We start from the raw sequence: 18,642 nt of genomic DNA, 5'->3' as shown, positions 1-18,642 counted from the left end.
AAATGGCCCCCACAGTCACCAGATCTCAACCCAATAGAGCATCTTTGGGATGTGGTGGAACGGGAGCTTCGTGCCCTGGATGTGCATCCCACAAATCTCCATCAACTGCAAGATGCTATCCTATCAATATGGGCCAACATTTCTAAAGAATGCTTTCAGCACCTTGTTGAATCAATGCCACATAGAATTAAGGCAGTTCTGAAGGCAAAAGGGGGTCAAACACAGTATTAGTATGGTGTTCCTAATAATCCTTTAGGTGAGTGTATATATATAGTAGTAAAATGCAGAATTAAAATGCAAAACAGTACCATGAATATATCAGATATCTTTATCCTTTACATTTCCTGATCTCTTTTCAACAGGTCAGGTCTGCCCCAAAAACCTTTCCAAATGTCTATGAATTCTATATTATTTTCCGGACACCACTTTAGACAGCCAGCCATTGACTGAGGACTATCTACTAACTATCTCATCACTCCGGCGAACAGGAAGGGGACCAGAGCAAATTACAGTGCCTGACATTGTACTTGCGAATTCACACACCTCTTTAATGTTCATTTTAATTGTTTAACCTTTTAAAAGTGAATTTTGCATAAAAGTTCCCCTTTAAGGATAAATGCTGGTTATTGGTATCTGTCGATCTTGGTGTTAAAATATCAGTGATCGGTATTGGCCTCAAATTTGCAGATTGGTCCACCATAAGCTGTGTGATTGACTATTTTACAACCTGTGCAACCTGAGCCTTTGCTATATTTGAAATGGTTGATTTTACCAAATCTACCTCTGACCACAACGTGTCCTTTTTAAGTACACATTCCCACAAAATAGCATGCGTGGAATTTAAAGCAACGTGATGTTACCTAATTGCCCTTATATTATCCTGTTTTTTGACTGGTTTTGATGAGTTTATGAGAATTTTGTCTCCTCAGGTATTAGCAGAGGTTCTCTCAAGAGTCGTGGAGGAAAACAAGCAACACGTGGGTGAGGAGAGACCAGAGACAGTTTGGCTACAGTGCCTGAAGTGTCAAGCTGAGTTCTGCCAGCCAGCCACTGAGTCAGACAACAGCCTGAGCCACCTGGATGAGCTAAGGAATGACAGTAAGGATATGGCCCTAAAAATCAAAAAGAGCATTTTTTTTTTCCTTTTCATGAGCAAGGCCTTTGATGGATAGGCGGACCTATACTCCTGCCAGAACATTCCAGGGAGCGGCTCAAACACATGTACCTTTTAACAAACTTCTTACTAGTACTGTATTAAAACAATTTCAATTATTCTCTCTAGTATGACATTGGTTACTTCCACCTCATTGCAATTAAACACCTTATTCTAATGTGCCATGATGGTTGAGGCTAAACCATTTGATTTATACTGGTTATTAGCATGGCAGAATTTTTTTAGGTCAGCTTTCAGTACAAGATAAAGCTAATAAAAAAAACACGAATCTGACTTACCATAAGTGGGTGATCATCTTGTTGGAGCATGACTGAACCTGGCTAAAATGTCTCACTAAATAATTTCATGAATACAGAATGGTAGCCAAGTACTGGGTGTGATCGCTTTATCTTGAGACTCCATTAGGCAGCCAATAATTTTATCATATGACCCATTTTCAGCATAACCCACTTAATAGAGTTTTACTTTTTTCCACTGTTACATCTTGCAGGCCATTTTTCTTTTAATGACTGGTTTGAAACACAGTTTATCCTCCTCTGTAGCACTGCATAGTTTTAAAACATGCAAACCAGAGTTTCTAGGACATTTGTTCAGCTGCTTTCAGTCTGTTTGCTTGGCGTCCTGCTGATCATCTGGGCCAAACACATAGTTGATTCTGCATGGGGGCAGAGATCAGTGAAGGTGTTTATTTTAAAAGCATTAACATTCTTAAAATAAATCTGAAGGAAAGAGCATGTTAAACACTCTGTGTACTCTTTGATTTTCTTTTTATCTGCCATATTTGAATGCCTAAACTATATTATATGGACTGGATATCTCATGAGCATTTATCTTTGTATACCTTATTATATTTGTTAATGTGATTTTTATTTTTATTTATTTTTTTTTTTTTTCAACAGGTTGTACTGTCATCTGCTCAGAGTGCAATAGCGATCATGTGGTTCAGTTGGCTGTCCAATCAGCTCCTTCCACCAGTACACCATTGGAACAGAATGATGCCAGATACTTTACATTTGATGACAGGGACAACCCTGTCCTTCCCCTTTGCAACAAGGTCTGGGTTTGTATGGTCTTTTGGCTTGATCTATTCATGACAGTTCTCCATTACTATTCTCTTTTCACTTACTTGACTTGCTTCATTCCTCTAGGCATTGGTCCCAGGACAGTCTTTGCTATCCTGTGGCAGCCCCCTCCATTTGACTCAGCATTCAGAGGCCTCCACAGAGGGAGCCACAGCTTACTTTCATACAGCCCATAGCTTCCTGTCCAATTGTTTGACTAGTCAAAATGAGGCATTGGTTGACCAGAGAACCTCTCAACTAATCAACTTCAGCACTACGGATGGACAGGTGCAGGGTAGCTCAGAGGGGTTTAAAGAGAAGGTCGCTGACAACTCCTGCTACAACGGCTATCAAAAACATCAGGACCAACAGTCACCGAAGCACACAGAAGGATCCAGCAATGGTAGGTGGTCCACTCTGGGGATGAAGATCAGTAGGGTGGTTAGAAAAATAAAGAAACTAAAGAAGATGAAACTACCCTGGAAAAAAGCAGATTCACATTTTTATTTGAAATAACACAAAACATTGTAATTATTGGGCCTAGGCCTGTTTTAGGAATGGCATTTGAATTGCATAGAACTGAAAAAACTTGTCTTAAAATGTTTTAAATTCAGTTTGATCAAATTTAAGGCCATAGAAAGTCTTAAAAGGTATGACAATAATCTTAATTAACATTTTTTTAAATTAAATAATTATCATCTTAAAATGGTGGGTGGAAAAACAGGAATCGTGATACATCCTAATGTGATTATTAAACTCCACAATTAAACTGAAGGCAATGATGTGCTGTTCTATTAGAGAAAGGAAAACTAAAATGTTATTTAACATGTTAATTAAATATGTGTATTTTATTAGAACGTTTAAAAAATCTGGTTATTGACTTTCTTTAAACACATTATCAAATCAGCAAAAACCTATATCGTTTGACCTCTAATTCAAATGTATTGTAGTGCCACCATCTTCAGTACGTATTGAATAAATCATGTCTTAATTATTTTAAACTTGCAGTTACCTTGTTTTGCATTTGAATGTGTGCTGCAGCCTATTTAGTTAAGTAAAAACATGCTATTTTGTGATTGCATGGGTTTGTTCCGCATGAATGTACAGAATTAATTTTATTTATGCAGGTCTTAAAAATTTCTTAAACTCTTACATTTGATTTTAAAAACTCTGCATATAACCTGATTTAAAGTCCAAACTGTGTGCTTTGTAAAGATGACTTAAACTATAGAGAGAAGAAGTTAATTTTCCTCTTGTATTTGTAGATGTGACACACTAAATTAGTACCAGACAATAAAGCCAAGTGAATACCCAATATGGCAGACCTTCCTGGCCATAAACCATGTTAACCAAGTGTATAGATATAGCTAGAATTACAGATATTATATTGATATTACAGGTATGCTGTCATATTTTGATGTTTTCTGGCACAATAGCCTTTACCTTTTTATCCCATTGAGGGATTTAATCATAATTCTTTTCATTGTAGGTCAATTTGACCTGCTGTCAGAGACAGTAGACCATCGGCTCCAGCTTTTCCTGGATGTGGAAGTGTTTGGGGGAGAAGAGGAGCTTCGCTGCTTTTTAAAGGCAAGAGAACCTGTTTACTATGCCCTCATGAACATGAACTGAAAAAATAGACTTGGGAATAGCGCAAGACAAATAAATGCAACCAAGTAGCCATGTTAGATCCTTTATTCATGAAGATAAATTTATGCTACTTTATTGCTACATTTCTCACAGTCCACATTCCACCATATCACATGCTGAACCACATGTTCTCATGCTGGCTAAAGTCATCTGTATGGAAAATGGGTGCATTTCTTTATTGTGAACTATGAATTTCTCAGTGTAGTTTCATTATTTTACTGGTATCCTGCACTCTAAATATATTCAAACTTGCCCCTTTGGCCCCTTCTGGGTGCCCTCTGCCTTAGCCACCTGGTTTTCTCCAAAGAAACAATCTCATAAGGAAGTCCACAGCAGGACCATGAGATTAAATTAATTTAATACACTCTCTCCAGACCAGCCTTTTGCACTCTCACAGTTTAGAGACATTGTCTTTCCCTTTGTTAATTTCAAATTCCAAATTGCTGGTAACGCTTAAAATACGATCATACGACTCTAATGCACTCCAGCAAACTACTTAATTGCATTCTTTTGTATTTATACCAAACTGGCTTGAAAAGTTTTTAGTCGTGATTACAAGTGTTTGAAATAAATTCTGCATTTCTAAGTGCTTCATTCAGCATTTTTTTTAAAGCTGTAATTGTTTGTATTAACCTTTTTTGTGGTTTCACTTGATTTCAGATGTCCATTGTGAAGTTTGGAGATGCAATGGAGTTCCATTCCCTCATGGTTGTGTCAGACCAGTACATCTACATCTTAGAAATCACCTCACAATCTGAGTAAGCAACTTCTGTTAACTTCTTCAGTTTTAAAAGTGCAACTAACTATTGTTCACTAAAATCAACTTTTAAGTAAGTGTATTATGAAGTCTAGAGAAAAAAAAAAATTAAATAACAAACTAAAACTAAACTTACTTGAACATATATCTGTGTGATAAGTGGAATTTTTTTATTTGACTCATTTTCGATTACATGGAGAGGGTGGGGTTTATGACTTATACTGCAGCCAGCCACCAGTAGGCGATCAAAATGCTTTGGATTCACTTTTCAGGACGTGTACGACACACTTGGTCATGACAATGAAAAAGCAGCACTGACGCAGCATTTTAGAAGAAGCAAAAAACCTTAATGTACCTAACACTTGAGATTGTAAATGTCTGGTGGATGAGACAGATTGTCCTAAAAGTTGAACACAAAGTTTTGTGACATGTCAGCTTTAACAAGTTTGAAGCTTGAACAAGTTCAGTTTGTACTGCTGCACTGTTTTTCATACACCAAACTTCAAACTCATCAACTTGTTCTTTCTTGAAAATTAACTTTTACCTTCATAGCGATAAATTCAGTTTTGAATGCAAGTACACAATGATGTGTCTGGCATTTGATACCTGTGCGTCGTCACACCCTCTACACAATGCATGCGAGGGGCTTCTTGTCCAGTGTGTGACCGGATTAACACTATATGTTTGCTGCATGTTCAGGAAATGCAAATCTAGTTAAAGGGTTTGTTCACCTAAAAATGAAAATGATCCCATAATTTACCTTCAAGCCATTCTTGGTGTATATGACTTTCTTCTTTCAGCCAAACACAAAAGGATTTATATAAAAAAATATTCTGGCTCTTCTAAGCTTTATAATGGGAGTGAATGGCACCTTTTTTTAAGCCCAAAAAAGCGCATCCATCCATCACTACCAAAAGTACCAATACCAAAAATAATCCATATGGCTCCAGGGTGTTAATAAAGGCCTTCTGAAGCAAGGCGATGCATTTTTGTAAGAAAAATATCCAGAATTATAACTTTATAAACTGTAATTACTAGCTTCTGGATAATGGCCGTCCGCGCGTTCACAAGAGAGTTGAGTTCTGGCGGAAGAGTGAACTCTTGACCCGACGCATGACGTATTGAGGAAGTTCAGAGGATAGAACTAAACAAAACACCGGTCATGAATCAAAAGTCTAAAATTATAATTTTTAAAGAGAAATGTCGGAGGGCCTTGAGTTTGTTGCCCAGCCCTATTTGTTTGAACTGCGAGAGGCGTCTACTCTCACCTAAGCTTACGCTATGCCTACATCATTTGCCGGAACTCGACTCTTTTGTGAGCGTGCGGATGGCCGTTATCCAGAAGCTAGTGATTACAGTTTATAAGGCCTTTATTAACCCCCTGGAGTCGTATGGATTACTTTTATGATGGATGGATGCACTTGTTCGGGCTTCCAAAAAAATGGTACTATTCACTCCCATTATAAAGCTTGTAAGAGCCAGGATATATTTTTAATATAACTCTGATTGTGTTTGGCTGAAAAATAAAGTCATATACACCTAGGAAGGCTTGAGGGTGAGTAAATTATGGTATCATTTTCATTTTTGGGAGAACTAACCCTTTAAGGTTTAAAGCAACACTAAATAATTTTTTTTAGCTTAAAATGATGTTTCTAAAATCGTTTCAGTGTTTCATCAAGTCGTAACAGGGTGAAAGGCACTTCTGCATTCGCTTTGCGGCCCTATATCTGCTATAACCGCACTATGCAAGTTTGTCAGATCGAGTAGCGTTTCTATAGTTGGAATGAGACATAAGAAACTACAAATTTGACTTGCTTTACGACAAGCGTTACAATAGTCATTATTTTGTTTTTCTTCGTTTCTGATGTCACAATACATCATACTTTCATAAAATCATGCAACATACTCTACCTTGTCTGTGGACATCGTAATTCCAAAGTCGGTGCTGGATAAACAGCGAGCGTGCGTGCGACAGTAGGCTGCGGTAGGCTAAATTATTTACGACAGCGGTAATGGACAATTCTGCTTCCAACCTGTAGGGGGACCAAAGAGGAAAAGTTCTTTAGTGTTGCTTTAAATCTCCACTAACTTATTTTATCTGTATATTATATCATTTTCCCTATCCCTTTCTTTAACTGTCTCTCACTCCTTATGCAGTGGGCAACCCTCAGACTGGCTGCAGAAAAGAGAAAGCCATCGGTTGTGTGAACTCAGCTATCTGGAGGTGGGTCTGGGCTCTCAGAGCATCCATCTGGAGTTTGATGAGGGGGCAGCAGCGTACACACTACTAGTGCGAAACAGTGCCCGCTGCAAATTGTTCTTCAGCAAGCTTACAGGCAAGGCTTCCTTTTGTATGCTCTTGCTCTGTGGAAATGACAAATAGCAAAGACTTGGCTACGAAAATGTATTAAAAACAATGTTGGGTGAGCAATGGATTAGCAGGTTTGCTGTTTGACTGATTGGTTAGCAGTTCAACATGACTAATTATTGTTTAATAAAACGAACAAAAGATTTGCTTCCTGGATGAAAGCAAAAGAATAGTTTACACAAGATTTAGAGGGAAGTACTGAATGAATGAAGGTGGTTTCCAAAAAAATGGGTAGTTATGTGTCCCCTTGAACGTAGTGTTTAAGGCTACGTTCAGACTGTCTGTCCAAATCCGATGTTTGTGCATATCTGATTCAGATTTAGCTAGTGTGAATGGCAAAAAAAACACATGTATTGGAAATCCGTTTCAGTCTGACCACATATGTAAATTTGACTTATCCCAAAAATGCTAAGAAATAAACGTGTGAGAGCGTGTTATAGGCTATATGTCATGTTATAGCCAGATATGACGACGCTACTTCAACATGCATCACCACAGATGAGCATCTATTCATCAAGCCAACGTGCAAACTATCGCAAATCAAAGTGAAAGTCATTCATCAACACACAATCATCTTCATTAAAAGTAAAGAACCGAAATGATCTTACCAGGGCTGTTGCCGCATCTTGTTGCGGTCTTTGATTTAGAAATGTTCGCTGATGATCAATAAAATGCAGCTCATCAGTTGCTTTCGGTGACGTGCAACAATTTAAATATGCATATAGCGCGGGAATTCAAGATCGGATTTATATCCGTTTTGCAAAAACACATTTATGTGACCAGGTGTAAATGGAATCGTTTTGATAAATCAGATAGCTATCCGATCTGAGAAAACGCATGAAGTTCCCATAGAACTTCTGCACCAGTCTACTGATTTCTGTTGAGAAAGATAAGCATGTTGACATGATCTGGGATCAGACGCGACCGCAACCTGGTAACAGCCAGTCCAGCCGCCGAAAACACCCGCTCTGAGGGGACTGACGTTGCCGGGATGCACAGGTACCTCCGCGCTAAAATTAATTCCATTGCTTCAAGACTCACACTACGCAACCCGCATTAGTTTAATCAATAACAAATAAACGTGATCGACGAAATTCTTAACGATCAATTATCGATCGTCGATTAATTATGCCCATCCCTAGTCTGACGGCTCTGCATGCCATGTTAAACTTAAACGTCAGACGTTATTATAGGAAACGTGCTGAAAGTCGCTGCCAAAACAAGGCTGTGTTGTTCCAAAGTGCCGGACGAGTAGAAAATGACAATATAACAGAGACATGTTTGTAAACATGTTTTTGGGTGTGTCCCTTTAAATGCAAATGAGCTGCTGCTCCCCGCCTCCATCAGAACGACAGAACAGTTTGCATGCTTTGCTTGACCTTTTGCCATTGCGTTAGAACTGGTTACACTGTACACTGAAAACCAAATGGTGGCACCGTGGGTGGAAATGTGCAGATTAAGGGGCGGTAATATTATAATAAGATCCCCTTCCTACGTCAGATGGGGAGCGAAGTCTGATCTGCTTATTTTTTGGCATGCTTGAAAAGAAAGGCTCTCCAAAACAAAGTTACTGGTTTGTCACTTTTCACGTTTTCTGGGTTTGTAGATGCACCGGGGACCCGGTTATAGCACTTAACAATGGAAAAAGTCAGATTTTCATGATAAATCCCCTTTAAATAAGACCACATCTCTATTGCAAACCCCTCCATGTTGCGGTTGTTGTATTTGGTGTTTACCTACCAACACAACGTCATTGCCATAGAAACCAATGCAGATATTCTGGAAACCGAAAGAGCTGCATGGACACACAAATCAGATCTGAACAGTTGTGATACACACTTCAATAAATTTAGATCAGAATCCAATCGGATACACGAATAATCGGATTTGGAGCCTTTGATCAGGGTTGGAGCTGAAATATCCAGGAAGGTAGATCTCCTGGAACAGCATTTGAAACAAGGAAGAACAAGGAAGCTTGATTTCAAAATGTACAAAATAAAGATCATCAGTAAACAGTAATAAAATAATAAATTACAGACAATAGTACAAAAAAATACATAAAGATACAAATGAAATAAACAGTGCAAGTTTTTCAGGTAGGTCTTATAGCAGTATTTAGATAAGAAATACTACAGAAATTGAATATTTGAGTAGGCTAATCAAATGTAAAATAACACTTAGGGCCCTATTTTAACGATATGAAACGCAAGTATCAAACGTGAAACGCAAGTAACTTTGTGGGCGGATCTCAGGCACTGTTGCTATTATACCGGCAGGATAAATGACTCTTGCGCCCGACGCAAATCTAAAATGGGTTGGTCTGAAGTAGTTACATTACTCATAGGTGTGGTTTGGGCGTAACGTGACATAAACCAATCAGAGCGTCATCTCACATTCAAGCAGGCGTGCTTGTTCCATTGCGGATTACTATTATAACGTCGGATTTGCCAGGTGCATGCCAGGAGCGGTTCACAGCCAAGGAGACCAACGTTCTAGTCAGGGCGTTAAAGACAGAGAAAGTGACATTGTATGGGGATGGGAGAAACCCACCCAAATTAGCTTCGGTTAAACAGGCGTATAATAATTTGGGTAAATGTGTAAGATAGATTTATGCCTATTTTTTCACATCTTCATGGACACCACAATGATTTCCCTCGTGTGGATTTTTTTTCCTTGTAATTATGTATGGTTTGCAAAAATGGCAACTGCTGCGTCTGTGTAGATGAGAGAAGCAAAGTGTATGCGCGTTGTGCACACGCTACATTATGGCCAAGCATGCGCCCTTAAAATAGCATCTGAATAACGCGCCACAGACTTGAGACTAGGTTTTTCCTGGTCTGTGGCGGAATTGTTTTCTGGAACTGCAAAATAGCACCAGGGAACGTTTGCACCTGAACACGCCTCTTTTCACTGAACCGCCCCTGGGAGCGCAAGTTCATTCCCTAATTTACTGACATGCGTCTGTGGAAGGAAAAGTCCGCTGTGCATCGGGTGCAAAATAGGAATGATACATGCGTCGGTGTACAAAGTCAATTGCTCTGGGTGCAAGATAGGGCCCTTAGTTTTCACTGTAAAAAATTAAATACAGATTAATCCTTACAATCACAGTTACAAAAAAAGATACAAAAGTTATTCAGTTTCCGAGTGCACCAGTGATTTTCTCTTTTGTTGTTTGATTACCATTACCATACCGAATTATTGTCTGCCAAAAGAAAGAACCAAATCTAAACTAGAGAACTTAAGAGAGTCAACAGTAATTTCAGTCTTACTTCCTGCACAAACCTAAGTAGGTTTGTAACAAATTTGCATAATGCCAGCCTATAGTCTTTATAGGCTTCCTTGTCTACTTTGACCCGCCCTCAAACACTGCAGTTGTACCTTAGGCCTGGAAGAGTTTGGTTTGTGATGTCGGCATGTAGAGAAGACTCTTTTTTTCTGCGCTGTGAAAGCAGATCTACTTTGCATGCACTTCCTCATTAATGTTTATGTCACTTTGTATACAAGTGCTAGGAAGCCTCCGGAGCTGAAAATCAGATATGGCAATGGCCGTTTCATTTCCAACATGCGCTGAAAGCAGTAGACCAATCACAACAGACCAATCAGGGTTGCGTTTCTCAAAAGTATCGTAAGCAAAGTTGATCGTAGAGACCATTGATGGCAATGGTTTTGTGATCTACTTAGGCTTACGATGCTTTTGGGAAACACAGCCCAGAGCAGAGTAGGCTCTTGGAAAGGAGGGGTTTAGAGAGAATGAATCTTTAATCAAACTGTTTCAGACAATGAGAAAAGAGGTGATGCTGCAATGTATATATGAAAAAAGTGTTTTTTGACCTTGGATGTAGACCCATGTAGACCTATTGTAGGAGATCTGCAAAACAAAATTAGCTACCTTTAAAATAGCATAATACTTTAAGATAACTTGAATTTATGATTATTGCCATTGTCACTCTTCATGGAGCAGCTGACAGGGTATGAACTTTCAACCACAATCCACCAGTACGCCAAGCTCAGAAAGGATACTTGTGGAAACAGTAACCTTCTGCCACAGCCACTGTGATCTTAGAAGCTGACATATATCTGACACTCTTACACATTGCAGGAACTAGTTGCAACCAGACAAAAGACCAGGAGTATTTATCTGTCCATCCCAGTGTTCTTTTTTATGGTATTCATTTTCATCACATACTGTTGGAAAACAGAGGAACAAAAGTGTGTTACAAATATCACAATACAGCGGAGGCTAAACAAAACATTGACCTGATTACAAAAAATGGCACATTGTTCGACCTGAACAATGAAACTGACACTTTTTTTTTTTTTAACAACAATCCATTTGGACCATTTTCTCACAGCAACTCATTTGGACCATTTCATTTGTGATTTATCAGAGCACCTGCACCATTTACATTTATTCATTTAGAAGACGCTTTTATCCAAAGCAACTTGCAATTGAGGAATACAACAAGCGATTCATCTAAAGAGGCAATAAACACAAAAAGTGCAATTAATATAAATTTCACCCATCGTTCAGGATATTACAAGCTAGAATAGTGCATAGGTGAAGGCATAGTGAAATAGATTTATTATTATTATTATTATTATTATTATTATTATTATTCAGCAGGCTGCAGTTAAGTGCTCATGGAAGAGATGAGTTTTTAGCTTTGTAAGAAAAAATTATGTGGACGTCGAAGATCTCAAAATTAAAGTTTATTACAGCACCTTGGGTTCACCGGCGTCAGAATGAACACAGAACATCCAAATCTCAAACCTTTTATCCTGTTACAGTTTACCAATCTTAATGTAAATGAAGTTGCTCCTGTTGTGACAGCTGTGGTCTGTATGTTAATGAAGTTGAGAAACCCCATTGTCTGAGAAGGTTCTCGGTGTCCCACACCCATTCCCATTCTACCGGTAGAAATTAGTCAACCTGTAAAGATTTTGGACTATCGTCTCTATCGTGGTTATGCTCACGTGAAATTGCTGTGCTACGCAATCACGGAAGTTTGCATGCATTTTTAAGTAATGCGGTTTAAAAAGGTGATTAAAAAAAGTGATTTTAAACCGTTGAAGTGCAATAATCAGTGAAAGACAACTCATTTTGCTATATGCTCATGCTGTCAGAGAGACGCGTGCACATGAAGCCTTTGCTCATAAAGCCATTGCTCATAAAGTGCGTGAGAACTGAACTGAGTGCTTTTTGCTGACTAATTGGGCTTAAATGGTTAAAAACATATACTTACGTGTCAAAGTGACCATGTATTTGTCATTTATGTATTAAAGGTGCACTGTGTCATTTTTAGCAGCATCTAGTAGTGAGGTTGTGAATTGAGCTAGCTTCTGAGTCTTGCACAAAGAACAACATAGTGACAAAACGCATTTGTCCGTTTAGGGCTACTGTAGAAACATGTCGCCGCATTTCAATGTAATGGGACCTGCGGTGTATGTTGATAGAAATGGCTCATTCTAAGGTAATAAAAACATAACGGTTAATTAAGTAACATCTTTATACACCACTGCAAACATAGTTATGTATATGATATTGCATTTCTGTCAACAGATCCTCCAAAATATTACACAATGCACCTTTAAGTGAACATAAGCAGTTGAGAAAGAAAACACACAAGTATATTGGATTTGTGCAGTCAGTCTTAAAGTGACAGCAAATTACCTCTCGTCGTTATTAATGTCAATCAAATAAAAAAAGAGAAAATCTCTCACTGCTCTTGACTGAATCACTTTTGTCACTTTGATAAGAATAAATGTATATTTAATTTAAACAGTGAAGACTATGCAGTGCTTTTTTATACATTTGATTACTTTATACAATTTATGTAGTAGCTATTTCTTATTTCTAGTGCTTGAAGTTTTTCAGGTAGGTCTATTTTATTTGTGTCTTTGTTCTATTTTAGTTTGTTTTGTCATATGCTTGTAATTAGTTTCTTTGTTCTTTTATCAGTTTCAGTAAGCTCGAGTGTTTTTTTTGTTTTTTTTACTCCGGTTCATATTAATTTTTTTGTGATATTGAAAATTGTGACAGGAATTATGAGATTTCAATCATAACCTTATTTAAAGCTAAAATAACAATATTGTGATATCGTTAACGTGAAATAAAATTGGTCATATCGCACACCACTAGGCCTGGACGAGAAGTTGTATTGAATGCTCATTTAGGAAGGGCCTGATCTTCCTGATGTTGTACAGTGCAAACCTGCATGATCACACCAGAATGCGTAAACTGTTAATGGCTGTGCTAGAAAGGATCTATGTTCTCTGTTAAGACATTGTCCTCCCAGGTTATTTTGAAACTTAATGTCTGAAATTTAAATCAGGAATTTCAGTTTCTTTGGTCAAGCAATGCCATTGTTTTGTGGTTGTTCTTTAAAAGCATCAAAAGTAACTTGTTGGTTGATGGGTGATATCTTTAAAAGTTGAAGGAGGATGTTTAATGTAAGTTATATTTTTGTTGTTGTCCGTCAATGCTCTTCGAATGACATTTTGACAATGTCTGCATAGCTTGACGCCACACTTGCCACAAAAGAACTAAGTAGACTTTTTTTTTTAAGGGGGCACAGTGCACTGAGACTGAATTAAGGCCCTGATATACTCACAGTGAAGTTATTTTTAGTTCTTCGCTTAGGGGTAACAAGAAGTTCAAAATACTTGACCAGCGATATAGGCTACTGTTAGTGAACATTCCGGGGCTGCCCACACTTTAGATGAATATGTACAGTTGTAATCAAAATTATTCATCCCCCATTGCAAATCTGGTTTATTTGCAAAATTTACAGACTTGCAGCTGTTTGCAATGAACAAATCAAACAAAAGTAATTGAAATAGCTCAAGTTATTGTAATTGAAATGTTTCAAGTGGATTTCGCAAATTCAACTGAAAATGCAACTTTTAATGACTTTAATGACTCCTCTCAAAATTGTTCAACCCCTGAATAGAATCTCTCACTACAGCACAAACCTGCAAAACAGGTGTTGTCTCAAGCACACCTCATGCAACTAATCAAGGGCTTCATCAGTTGCATCAGGTGTGTTTGAGCTAGAACACATGAAATATCTGAACTGGCTAGGTTTGTTGAGTGTCACGTTTGACTGCATGTTTGAAATATGGCTAAGCCGGTCACTTTATAATAAAAAAATATAGTATAAATAGTATAGCTGCTTTATAGTATAAAACATTAAAACAGTGTTATAGTCTCAGTTAGAGTTACAACTAAACAGTTTTTACTATAAAGCGCCTCTGTAGTGTGTTCATGTTTTGACTTGCGGATGTCTGACCTTGACGGACTGAACAGAAGAAATTAACTAGAGAAGATTTCCACATCAAAGAAGGCGGGGCCTCAGAGCACACACACCTATTTTATGTAGTTGCCACGGCAAGCTGTTTCGAACTCCCGAAACGAACACCGAACAAACTTTCTTTTGCCCTAATTTTGTTGAAATGACGTCACACCACTTTGTTCTTAAGTTTAGCTTGAAGTATATCAGGGCCTTTATTCTTTTTTATATGACTTATTGATGCTCTGGCCCACATATTTATTTAGTGGGGACACAGTGTTCTGAGGTCTGGATGAAAATCTCCAGAATGATAACAGTAAAAAAATGTATTAGTATGCTGTTCCCTGTGTATTTGTGTTTCTTGAGAAAGTAGAGTAACAGAGGCTGCATTGTCTTCGATTCATGACTCATTTACTGTTGACTTTCGTTTACAATCTAAAGCCAAACGCGCTACAAGACTGAAGATCTCTGTCCTGTCTACGCTCAGGTTTCTTAGTTGCGTCAATTGCTGAATTTGAATTTAAATCTGAATCTAGCTGTGATCCCGGAATACATTCTCTCACAAACCCATGTACTGTATGTGGCAGTTGGAAAGTATTTTTGACAGCGTGCCATCAAATAACATGAATGCTCAGTGCTCACACATGAATATGTCAGATGTTACACAGTCCAATATCACAACGTGCCCTTTTATTAGGTCACTTTGGCGCTGCATCATTTGCTGATGCTATGGGAACCCCACCCAGAAGTGATTATCTCTAAAGCACGGACAGTATTCACACCAATTCATAGACAAATGGAGCTCTACTGTAGCTCTTTTTCTCATTTGTCCATCCCGACCAATATAACTGAAGCCCAGCACCATTTTATCCAGATTTTTGGTCTTCATGGTTACAATAACAGTTTCTCTTAGCCCAACATGACATTTCCTCATCTTTTCAGTGAAAAAAACTGGATTAGTTTCCCTGTTGATCTACGTGTATTCCAAAATGGAATCAGCGATACAGCTAAATAAATTATATTTTACTTTGTTGAGTTGTGAATATGAATTTGCAGTCTGTATTGAATGTGATGCAATACAAACAAAATAATAGCAAAAAAACATCTTTATATTGAAGATAGAAAGCCCTCGTGGGCTGAACGCAAATCAACATACAATGCAACCAGTTACGTGTTTAGGAAAAATGACCATGAACCGGTTCTTAAATCGGTCAAAAAGACAAATCACTAGTTTTAATCTGTCTGACGAATGCTTCGCTGAAATTAATCCGTCAGAGCAGCTAATCAATCAACATCTGATTCACTTAGTGAACTGCAAGGACTTTCAGTGATGGGCATTTTGAAATGTTTCAATATCATTACTGGTTAATAAACGGGGATCTACACACCCATTCTGACTCAGAAACACTGACAGTTTGGTCTGCTTAGTCTTTAAAAGCATGCAGTTTGGCTCTAAGATTGGGTCCATTACACAGATCCCCGCCCATCAAATCAAATAATGTGATTCAAGTTGGACTGTGCTGAGACGAGCTTTTAGGCGAATTGCTAATTGCCCCTAATAGATTAATCAGAAAGACAGGCATGTGAAAAAAAGTCCAAAGACAACCTTTGGGGAAATCAAATTATTTTATGTACAGTATAGACACATAGTACAGAACAATACATAATATTCACACAGAATGTGTTTTGTGGTTAAAAACATGAGACACAGGACAGTGGAATAAAGAAGAAAAAATGTAAGGTCTAAAGACGTGGTTTTTAAAAGTTGAACAACTTTTAACTTGAGTTTATTGCAGTGAATTCAAAAACACATTCTTCATATGCAGCCCCTTAGAATAGCTGTTGTGGCCTGTAACTGGTTTCTTTTGTCTAAAGCTATCCAAATGAAATAAGTGTTGTCCGAAGGAGGACTTGAGGTTTAAGCTGAGAATAAGCTGATATCCCTGCCCTCTCTACAGTTCCTGAGGCATCCAGCAGTTATCAGGCAGTCAACCTTTCCAACAACATGTTTTCATGTTTGCCTCCACTCATGTAACACACCATTACCTTGTAAAACCCACTGTTTATTAACTCCATAACTATTCAGAAATAAAAGCTGTAAGAAAACAGAAAAGGGGGGTGGTAGGAACATACATACTGTAAGAACTACATAAGACGTCATAAGAACATAATCACAATTTAATTAGGGCCCAAGCCCTAAAAGGGCAAAGGCCCTATTGTTTTCGGTAGGATTATTGTTTATTATTAGGGCCCAAGCCCTGAAAGGGCGAAGGCCCTATTGTTTTCGGTAGGATTATTTATTATTAGGGCCCAAGCCCTGAAAGGGCGAAGGCCCTATTGTTTTCGGTAGGATTATTTATTATTAGGGCCCAAGCCCTGAAAGGGCGAAGGCCCTATTGTTTTCGGTAGGATTATTTATTATTATTATTAGGGCCCAAGCCCTGAAAGGGCGAAGGCCCTATTGTTTTCGTTAGGATTATTATTAGGGCCCAAGCCCTGAAAGGGCGAAGGCCCTATTGTTTTCGGTAGGATTATTATTAGGGCCCAAGCCCTGAAAGGGCGAAGGCCCTATTGTTTTCGGTAGGATTATTTATTATTATTATTATTATTATTATTATTATTAGGGCCCAAGCCCTGAAAGGGCGAAGGCCCTATTGTTTTCGGTAGGATTATTATTATTATTATTATTATTATTATTATTAGGGCCCAAGCCCTGAAAGGGCGAAGGCCCTATTGTTTTCGGTAGGATTATTATTATTATTAGGGCCCAAGCCCTGAAAGGGCGAAGGCCCTATTGTTTTCGGTAGGATTATTGTTTATTAGGGCCCGAGCACCGATGGTGTGAGGACCCTCTTGGAATTGCTCTGTTTATTAGGGCCCGAGCACCGATGGTGTGAGGACCCTCTTGGAATTGCTCTGTTTATTATTAGGGCCCAAGCCCTGAAAGGGCGAAGGCCCTATTGTTTTCGGTAGGATTATTTATTATTATTATTATTATTCTTATTTTTCTGTCAACCTTTCGGGCACTTTTGAGACCCTTAACGTGCTCGAAAACTCTTGAAACTTTGCACACGGGTCAGAACCCGCGGCCATCAGGGCCGGGCTGAAGCTGGTACCCGGGCGTGGCAGGGGGGCTCGACAGCGCCCCCTTGAACGGGGTCCGAAAACTTGGTCCATAAATCAGACACGCTTGCATGTAATAATATGAAACTCGGTACACATATAGATCTCATCGGGCCGAACAACTTTCGTACTTTTACTTTTTACGCCAGCCCAACAGGAAGTCGGCTATTATGGGTTGTTTTGAAATGCATGCTGTGGAATTTAATGTACTCCTCCTAGAGAATTCATCCAATCGCCTCCAATCTCGGTCAGCATGAAGTCAAGACATTGAGGATGCTAAATTGCGGACGGATTTTTGATATCTCGAACGGTTTGGCCGTGGCAAGGAAACGAATTTATGGCGAATAAGGGACACAGGAAGTGTGTTATAACTTCAGCATACATTATCTGATCTTGATGAAACTTCAGCAGTGTGTTCGTTGTAAGAGGCCGAACACAAAGATGTGACTATTGTGAGTCAAAGTTATAGCGCCACCAACTGGCAGCAGGAAGTGTGTCACTTTCAAAATGCTTTGAAATCACTCTCTTATTTTTACCCGATTTGCTTCAAACTTTATGTGTATAATGTAGACACACGGCAGATGTAGACCTGTGAAAGGATTATTGATATCTTAGATACTGTTGCCATGGCAACGCATCAAACTTTAATATTCTTTTTTGATGCTTTTGAGACTCTTAACATACTTGAAATTGCATGAAACTCGACAGACACATCACACTTATTATCCAGTAGACATGGGCAAAGTTTCAGAAACGGGCGTGGTGAGGGGCTCAGTAGCGCCACCTTTAGTCAAAAATGGGGGCTTAGTTTTACCTAGAATCACAAAACTTGGTATGTATATTGTTCTTATCGAGCCGGACAACTTTCTAATTTACACTTATTAGCTCAAAGCAACAGAAAGTCAGATATTTTGGTTTGAATGTGATTTTTTGGAGAATTTTCTCTCTCTCTCTGTCTCTGAGTGTGTGAGGGGTGGGGGTGATTTGTCAGTTGAGTGAGATTTACTTTTTCATTTGTTTTTCAAGGTTTCTGGGGCTTTTGGGTCCCTAAACGTGCTCGAAAACTCTTGAAACTTTGCACACAGGTCAGAACCCGCGGCCATCAGGGCGGGGCTGAATCTGGTAGCCGGGCGTGGCAGGGGGGCTCAACAGCGCCCCCTTGAACGGGGTTCTAAAACTTGGTCCATATATCAAACACGCTTGCATGAATTAATTTGAAA

The 18,642-nt window shown here is 38.7% G+C and overlaps 1 protein-coding gene across 2 annotated transcripts in view; it reads left to right on the top strand.

Moving 5' to 3' along the window:
• The window catches only part of stk11ip (serine/threonine kinase 11 interacting protein), an 88,298-nt gene that overhangs the window by 24,566 nt on the left and 45,090 nt on the right, over nucleotides 1–18,642 (top strand). For both annotated transcript variants that reach the window (XM_079883292.1, XM_079883293.1), the window contains 6 exons: nucleotides 930–1,098; nucleotides 2,074–2,228; nucleotides 2,323–2,638; nucleotides 3,725–3,825; nucleotides 4,546–4,643; nucleotides 6,800–6,978. In XM_079883292.1, the coding sequence (XP_079739418.1) occupies nucleotides 930–1,098; nucleotides 2,074–2,228; nucleotides 2,323–2,638; nucleotides 3,725–3,825; nucleotides 4,546–4,643; nucleotides 6,800–6,978 (1,018 nt within the window). The remainder of the gene's footprint in view (nucleotides 1–929; nucleotides 1,099–2,073; nucleotides 2,229–2,322; nucleotides 2,639–3,724; nucleotides 3,826–4,545; nucleotides 4,644–6,799; nucleotides 6,979–18,642) is intronic.

The sequence above is a fragment of the Squalius cephalus genome (assembly GCF_949319135.1).
Source record: "Squalius cephalus genome assembly, chromosome: 10".
Lineage (NCBI taxonomy): Eukaryota > Metazoa > Chordata > Actinopteri > Cypriniformes > Leuciscidae > Squalius > Squalius cephalus.
Note: the sequence above shows the minus strand (reverse complement) of the source record. Positions and strands in the feature narration are given on the sequence as shown.